At 45.4% G+C, this 8,785-nt stretch overlaps 1 protein-coding gene across 1 annotated transcript; it reads left to right on the forward strand.

Annotated features, from left to right (window-relative positions):
* Positions 1-99: 99 nt before the first annotated feature.
* Positions 100-8,520, forward strand: ENTR1 (endosome associated trafficking regulator 1). Its single transcript, XM_075259519.1, has 8 exons — positions 100-267; positions 1,310-1,422; positions 2,372-2,761; positions 3,359-3,432; positions 3,703-3,814; positions 4,370-4,432; positions 4,756-4,895; positions 4,983-8,520. Exons 1-8 carry the CDS (start codon positions 222-224, stop codon positions 5,074-5,076), a joined length of 1,032 nt encoding a protein of 343 aa, XP_075115620.1. The 5' UTR covers positions 100-221; the 3' UTR covers positions 5,077-8,520.
* Positions 8,521-8,785: the final 265 nt, after the last annotated feature.

Consider the following 8,785-nt stretch of genomic DNA (forward strand, 5'->3'; position numbering starts at 1 on the left):
CGGGGCGGAGCCTGGCTCGGGTCAGCTGCAGGAGCGGCACTCAGTATACATTCCATGTGCAGCCCCTGCTGCTCTCCGCTGCCCCCTGCTGGTCGGTCTTCCCTGTACTCCCTGTACTATATGACTGCTCCATCTGTACCAACCTTACCGGGGCGTACGTTGTGATGGTAACCAAGAGCTGCCCCTGCTGTGCCCAATAGGTGCCCCGACCACTCTCTAGCATGTCAGGATACCCCAGGCGAGGGAAGACCCTGATCATCCAGGATGGTGAGTATAGGGGCAGGGTCGTGGCTGGAGGGGGCTCACTCCAGCTGTTGTGCATGCTGGGAGATGTAGTCTCACAACAGCTCATGTCAAGAAGGTTCCCCATCCCTGCACATGGACCTTCTCTGAAGAGGTGTAGTATGGGCACATATGGAGGTACGTGTTATCCATCTACATCTGTACCCACAGAGATTTGCACTCCCACCCCTCAGGTTTAGGGCAGCTTGACCATATGAGGTTTCCAGTGCCATAGTAAAGAGGACCCTTACCACAATTACTACCAATTTCTCACATGAACTTACCTATTATAGCTATTGCCCCCACTCCTGGGGTACCAAGGTGATACCTGGGGTATCTGGGCATCTAAAACCAAAGGTCATGGGTACGTGTTAGTCAATCGGGGACATAACTAGGGGTGAGGCGGCACTGCCTTGACCAGTGATTGGCTGCCGTGGTTGCATGTCCATAGATAAGCGCTATCATCTAGCAATGACAGGTCCTGCAGCATCAGTGGCGCGGGCACAGTATATTCTGACTTGGTACACTCCAAGAGATATGTAGGGATTGGTTATCTAGTGTAATTGGTCATGTCTGAACCTGGTACCCACCCCTTACATCAGGAATATAGATACCCACGTCCTGTTCCTGGCATTGGTCACACATGCACGGTCAGTGGGAGTAATGACCACATATCATCTGTGACATATCTTAAAAATGATGACTGGCCCTTTAAAGTTTGTGCAAATGCAATCAAAAACTTGCTGCTTGTTACAAGTCACCTCCAGATCTGCAGCAAGGAAATGGATACCGGATTTACTGTTGTGGTGTAGTGTCTTTCCAATGTATGAAGCCTGACGATTATGTGACTGCGCCAGGATAGTCATCCTACTCCATAGTTCAGGGGTCGGCCACCAATGGCGCTATAGTTCTTAGCATTCCCTACAGGCTATAGGAGAATGATCATGCTGTAAAGTGAGACCTTCCTGCTGTGATGCGGGCTCTGGCTCAGTGTCTGTGTATCACTTACATCTTTTGTGTCTTGCAGATAGCGATGGGGATCCTCCCGATGAAGGGAACCCATTTTCTTTTAAGGAATTTGTGAAAAGCAAAGCCTGCGTTTTACCTGGTGGAAGTAACGGGGAAAGGGATTACTCTACTGTGAGTACTAATGTGAACCGACTGCAGAATGTTAAGGGTCCATTCACCTGGAGGAAAATGGGGAGGAATTTGGTGTGGAATTTCAGCGCTGAAAAAAAGCCTCCGATTGACTTCAGTGCTAGCAGAAAAAGGAACCCATTGAAGTCAATGGGAGGCTTTTTTTTTCAGCGCTGAAATTCCACACCAAATTCCTCGCCATTTTCCTCCGTGTGAATGGACCCTAAGATTTAAAGGGATTGGCCATTAGAGAGGGCCCATTTCAGGATGTTGGCCCAAGGACTATCAGATGATCTCCCCTGATCCAGCTCTTAACTAAACACCATAACCCTATTGGTTGATGTCTGGCGTCCCCTGCCTTATCCAAGAATGAAGGGACTATGACTTCTTTAGCTTATTCTGTGCACAGTGGCGCCCTCAGCCATCCATTCTAAGGATATACAACACAAGTTCTTACAGGTGAAGGCACCCGTGTGGTGATTCCCTGCAGATTGGGGCTGATAGCTTTGCTGTGCATGGAATTGCTATGAAGACGCCCAGCTGCTCCTTCAATCTGAGCATGGTAGAGGGTTCAGCATGTGGAACCCCGTGATCAGAAAGTGAATGAATACCGTAATGATGTGCTCTTATTTAGGGTGATGGTAACCTTCTTTAAGGAAGAACTCTGGCCATTTGTGTATTTAGAAGATGACCTGCTTAGGGTAACTGCTGCATGTCATATGTTTTGATCAGTGGCAGTCCAGGTGTTGAGACCTCCAAATATAGAACTAAAGGGGGAAGCACTGTGCTCGTTTGGCTGTGATTGGCTTTTCACTCTCCAGAGTTAGGGATAGCTGTAGCCTTCTATGAGCCAGAGCAGAGCTGATCACAACCAAAGGTACTTGGTGCATGTCTGTTTCTTTTAGAGATGGGTGGGGGTCCCAGCAGAAGACTAATTCTCTAATCTTCTTAGGACACCAAGCATGGAACCACAGTCCTCCCCGACTCCCATGACAAATTTGCCTCAAACTCAAGGTACCAGGACACATTTTTTAAGGACCCCACAGTGGACCATGATCTCCTCGATGATGATGATGATGATGAAGAGGAGGAGGACTGGAGTGGAAGTTATCAACCATCGGTTGTAGAGCAGAGCCTGAATGTCAGCACATCTCCAGACGTTGTATATAATGAGTCCTATGCATACAGTGACATCTCAGGGGTTGATCAGTTTACAACATGGCGGTTCCCTGCAGGTTCCCCTACTGCTGGTGAAGGTTATACCCATCCAGAGCTGCCCGTCACAACTGTGAAGAACCCTGCTGACAGTGTGCTGTCCCAGAATAAGATGAGCTATGAAGAGGTAGGAGGCATATATGGTGACACGTCATATAACTCTGCGACAGTGTGATCATCTGAGTAATAAAAATGTCTAGGCTTGATGTATTGTAGCAAACCCACATCTTTAGGTGTGTAGAGGTTTGTAGCAGGGATGTTATTGTTCACTATACACAGTGAATGATGATCCTTTTTCTGCAGACTGCACTGTGTGCTTTCCTCACTATCTAAAGCCTATGTGATCTGCTCTCCCTGATGACTCTGATGCTTCTCCCCTCTGAACACTCTGATCTGATGTGACATCCTCCTTTCTTTCCCGACTGCTATCTACAAGGCCTCATTCAGAAAGCCATATTAAGAGTGCAAAAATTCAATCCGGATTTACCGTATGAGCAGTCTCTTTGATGCTGCTAGTTTGGGTTAATAGATTTGCGTTTAGTCTGCAATACGGGTAATAAAATGAGACTGTAGTATGGATATCTGAACGAGGCCTTACACTAAGAGAGGAGAAGTGTGCTCTCGGATTCAGCACAGCAGCCAACTTGGTGAAGGAGTTCTGCAGACCCTACAATGTCTACAGGTGTCCTTATCTTTTAGATCTCTCTTTCTACTTCTATTTTAGGTCTTGGAAGAAAATAATAATCTGAAAAGAAAAATTCAAGAGCTCCAGAAACTTAATGAATCACAGTCAGAAAAGTAAGTGTTGTGAATGCAAGTTTGCTTTAATGCATTTCTCTCCCACTGTTCACTGCTTGGCTCTCCATAGACTTCTGTGTGTAAAGCTACATGTAGATAGTGGTGCCATTAGAGATTTAGTGGTCATGCACAAGACCAGGAAACGTGATCCGTGTGGGCCGTACTTCCTGGACTGGACTCCACCGCGTGCATAGAACATTTTAGCAGTCAGATGCTTACCAGTCATTGTACCCAGAATATATAATCTGTACATGATCCCTATTATTATAGGGTTAAACATTTTGAGCGAAAACTGGAAGAAAAAATTCTTGAGGAGCAGAAGGAAGCACAAGACCTGGAGTCCATGGTGCAGCAAGTGGAGGCAAACCTGCAGATGATGACGGTCAGTACCTACTGTATATGTGCAGGACAAGCGGCCATATATAATGTGTTCTACACAGTCACTGATGAACACCTGAGGACTGGTTACTAGGGATGTGCTTGTCTGACAACCCTATACAAAGCTCTGGTTGTTAGGCATTGCAGCCCTAGTAACCAGTCTGTCTCAGAATAGCCAGCCCAGCCATGAGTGGTGAGGAACACCCCAAAACGCCTGTTCGCCGCGTCATCAGCCGGCAGAGTCAACTGCGCGTGTCCATTCAGCCCTTCTCCTGTGGCCTCTTACACGAGCGTCCATTCAGCCACAGGAAAATGGCCAAACTCACATGTGCAGTTGGCTCTGCCGGCCGGTGACACAGCGAAGAGGCGTAGGGAAAGAAGACACGCAGAAGAGAAAATTCCCAGAAATCAGAATAAATAAAGCTAAGAGAGGAGTAGCCTTTGTAAAAGCTATTCTGACATGGTGGTGTAGAAAAAGAATCCCTTTAAACGTATTCGCCTTGTACAGACTGTGCTGGGTTTGGCAGGTTTGTGATATCTGTATCGTGATGTCTTGTAGAAAAGAGCTGCAAAGGCCGAGAGCAACGTGACAAAACTGAAGCAGGAGGTGACTCTACTCCAGGTAGGTGCCAGAATTCTGCCGCTGTGGCCATTGCTATAATAGCTGCTTTACTAATAGGAGGCCATTTTTTCACATTTTAGCTGTTAAAGGGACTTTCCAAAGTATAATAAAAGCAGAAAATCCTCCCTGACAGCCCTGGAGTGATGTCCCAGTCAACATCACATGACCACTGTAGCCAATCATTGGCCTCAGCATTGGCATGTGCATAGAAGGCATGTGATTGGCCGCAGCAGGGATGTAATGATGAATGTGACATCGTCACTGCCACTCCAGTAGGGATCAGGCAGGACACATATAATGGTGAGCTCACTCCTGTCCTTCAGATCCAGCTAAACACCTACAAAGCCGAGAATGAAGCCCTGCGGCGTGGGGAGACGGCCGGAATGAACGCGGTGAAACAAAACGCTGGCCTAGCCCTGGAGAACTTGCACAAGGCAGTGAGCGGGGCGCAGACTTCCATCAAGTAAGTGGGGTTTGTGGTTTGGGGTCCAGTAACCACAGCTCTCTCTATCTGTATATAATCTATTGTTGTTTCACCCCACTACAATAGGCAGCTGGTGTCCGGGGCGGAGGCACTGAACCTTGTCGCTGAACTGCTCAGATCCATTGACAAGATAGCAGAAGTCCATGACGATGGATCATAGAAGACAACTACTTTACAGAACTTGGCACATGCAAAATAATTCCACCATGTCAGTCGGATGTATGCTGCCATGTACGGACTGAAAACTAACAGGTTGTTAAGCTTTAGTGGGTATTATGAGACAAGAGCGCCACCATTGCCTGCAGGTTGAGTCTGGTATTACAGTGAATAAAGTTAAGCTGCAATACCAGATATAGTCTATGGACCAGGGTGGCACTGTTTTAACCTTAGACTTGTAAGCAGTTCCGAGTGAGGGTTTACAATATATCATTAGGACATAGTGACGCTACTATGTAGTGATGTCAGATGTTCCCAGTTAGCAAAAGCTTGTGTACATTACTACCCGCTCCTTTTAAAACTATATCATGCTATAGTCTGATTTTGTAAATCCAAGATGGCTGCCTTCACTATACACCTTTCCGCATTGAGAACACATGCATGCGCGGCTGAACGATGTGTGTGTGAATAGCCACCTTAAAGGGTTGGCCAGGATATATTTATTGACTTCAGTGGGAGCTACATCAGTGTCCATCCAAATGCTTACAGCTGTGCACTGTGCATAGTACGGCATTGGAAGCGGCCCCATACAGCTGTTTCCTGGCCAACCTCTATGAGAGCACTGTCCTATATTCCCATTAAAGGCACCACCATACTTCTAGTACCGCACATTATAATGCCCAAATCTATAGGGTTATTGATGTATCTTAATGTACACACTGGGTTTAAATTGGGGTTTCAAAACCACATTGATGGCCTTAAAGTTGTGAGTAAAGGGGTTCTGAGGATGATGATGGCAGAACAAAGGAGCTGTGACCCTCTCGGTGTTTATCAGGGCACCACACATGGCCGTATTTGGTACTGTAGCTCAGCCACATTCAGGTGTAGGGATCGGCAATTAATGTGTATTCCCAGACCCCCCTCTTTAAAGGTATATTAATCTATACTGGATATAGGCTCATTTTTATTGTTGGGTAACCAAATGCTGCAAAATATGCACAACAAACTATTATTATTGCCACTAGCTGCTTCAGACTCTGCACTATAATCCTATTCCTTTAGGTGGGAGTTATGCAAGACATGATGCACTTTAGGCTGCGTCTACACTGCACCGTCTGTCTCACCATCCGTATGCTAATGTGAGTGAATGGGGGGGGGGGGGTCACTTTAGGACCCTCTTGTCTAGTCGCAGCAATGTAGAGGACGCGATATGACCCCATCCACTTACATCAGTGTATGATCTTTGGTTGCAGCCATAATCATGGTGTATCCCTGGCTTTACACTACAACCCCTGCACCAGAGTCATAAGATGCTTGATTATTCTCTATACATAATAGATCCGCAACCTGTGGCTTTCCCGCTGTTGGGAAACTTCAACTCCCAGCATGCCCTGAATATCTACAGCCATCACAGCATGCTGGGAATTGTAGTTTTACAATAGCTAAAGAGCCACAGGTTGCGGACTATGGGTCTAGCACTGTGAGTTGTACTTTTTTTCTATAGGAATATTTGTATTATATCTATTTTTTATGTATTTTCACTATACACGAGTTCAATGTAATTCTAAGGATTTTCCCTCTTCTATAACCTACTGAATTTTATTCATAGTTATTAGATCATATAGATATCAGTGCAAGAAGAGAACTGTGCTATAGCACTTTACTAGAGCGCGAGCAGAGTGCATAGGAGTCTGTACATAGGGAACTGTACAACACCACAGCTGAGGGTTTGCTACAACTGTATCCAGTCCGGGCAAGCAGATCAGCATCACATCATTACTGCTGCCATGTGTCAGTGCAGATTAAAGGGGGTTTTCAGGCTTCTCAATTGATGACCTATCTTTTGATGAGCTGTATGTTGTATAGTGGCCGTACCCTTCATTTGAGTTGCGTACAGGCCATGTTATTGATGAATGTGACATCACATGGTCTGGCGAAGCAGAAGCGGTACTGCTGCCTCTGCTTCAAACAGCTGACCCATGGGGGTCCTGGGTGTCAAACCCCCACTGATCTTCAGCTGATAACCTAGTCTAAGAATAGATCATCGATTTATAGAGCCTGGAAATTCTGATCTACACTGCAACATTAAGTCCTACTTTCGGCATATATGCAGGGCGTATGCATACAAACCTATCCGTATCGCTTCAGTCACTCAGTAAGGACCAAAAGAACATCCTTAGGGGTTCTTACAGATGTATAGCTCAGACCCAGTGTGCACAGAGAGTATAAGGCATCAGTCTGTTTAGTTCAAAGAATAAGTTAGATAGCATACACTGTAACAAACCCTCAGCTGTGTGAAGTATTAAGTCTGTAGAGATTGTTCCCATTCAATGACAGCAAGTAGAGATTTTGACAATGAATTGAATGTGAAAGTTACAGAACATTTCATTATATGGTGATTGACCAGACTGGACAAGATGGCGACTTTATAGTCTAAACTCCCAGAACTGTAGTCACGATAGGGTATACGCTCTGTGGTCACGTATATGGGTTTGCCATAACTTATCTACATGATAGTGTCTGATCACTCCAGATCCAACTTGTGGGACTGCTTCAATAATGAGATCAAGGGGTACTGTGCCCCCCATTATTCCAAGCAAACTTTAAGGAACTGATCTGGATAACCAAGCCCTCTCCATCAATCCCATAGACACTGAATGGTGTAGTAGTGCACATGTACAACAGACACTGCATTCAAACAGGGGTCCCAAATTCCTGTACCCCCCCCCCCCCCACCCCCACCCTCTCCTCACTGATCAGACACATAGCCAATGGACTGGTTATACATTTTGGTTTTTGGAAAATCCTTATAGCAATAGTGGCCTGATGTTTCTTATTACTGAAACACTGCAGGGCAGTCAGATTTCCCATATATTACATATCTATATATAGATATATAAACACACACAACCATCACCATTGCCTCTCATCATTTAGAGAGTACAGGAGGCATCACCTTCACCTGTGCCAGGAAGAACAGTCGTAGGGAACTGGCTCTCCCTGCAGCTGCTCTCCATGCCTACAATAGCTTCTGCTCACATATTATGGAATTGCTGGTCATGCCATTTCCTAATATATCTGCCATAGTAACACACGTCTTTTTTTTAAATTTCCTTTAAGCTATGCAGTGTTAATTTTTATAAAGTAATTTTATATGAATTCCAGAATTCTGCCCGTCTTGTATTTTCAGAGATTGCTGCAATCTATCAGAATTACCCCAATTACCTTTGCACCTTCTTTGGTCAGGACGGTAATGTAGATGATAGAACGTATTTATTATTTCTCTATTGTGCTTGGATGTGGTAAGATAAGAACCTGAAGCCCGCCAGCTGCAGTGGAACTACAAGCTCCAGCATAAACTCTCTGATCACTGTAGCTGGTGAGCGACAAGTCTGCTGATCTGTGGAGGAACCAAATGTGAGATTCTGTTTTTATATTCCTGAATAAAGAGATTTGACATTTTATTATTTAAAGTAAACCAGCGATGTGTCATGGGAGTTTTGTAAGCATTCTGTATTGTGTTATAGACAAGGAGGAGATGGGCAGATTGATATATAGCTAAAGTATCCTATGCTATATGCACATTATCACTGAAGAGTCATGTGGGCGGTGTCCAGATCAAGAAGAGTCACACAATCCAAGATCCAGCCCCAACCCTCCAGGTTTGATGGGCGCCCCCTAGTGTCCACTGAATCTCATGCATGTGCAGCAAA

The sequence above is a fragment of the Leptodactylus fuscus genome, chromosome 11, assembly GCF_031893055.1.
Source record: "Leptodactylus fuscus isolate aLepFus1 chromosome 11, aLepFus1.hap2, whole genome shotgun sequence".
NCBI classification, from domain to species: Eukaryota; Metazoa; Chordata; class Amphibia; order Anura; family Leptodactylidae; genus Leptodactylus; species Leptodactylus fuscus.

What these genes read in the sequence shown, in the direction of transcription:
- ENTR1 (XM_075259519.1), top strand. Translation starts at nt 222, where the DNA reads ATGTCAGGATACCCCAGGCGAGGGAAGACCCTGATCATCCAGGATG. An exon ending in GGGAAAGGGATTACTCTACT is followed by an intron (nt 1,423 to 2,371) that starts GTGAGTACTAAT and finishes TAATCTTCTTAG; the next exon opens with GACACCAAGCATGGAACCAC. An exon ending in AATGAATCACAGTCAGAAAA is followed by an intron (nt 3,433 to 3,702) that starts GTAAGTGTTGTG and finishes CTATTATTATAG; the next exon opens with GGTTAAACATTTTGAGCGAA.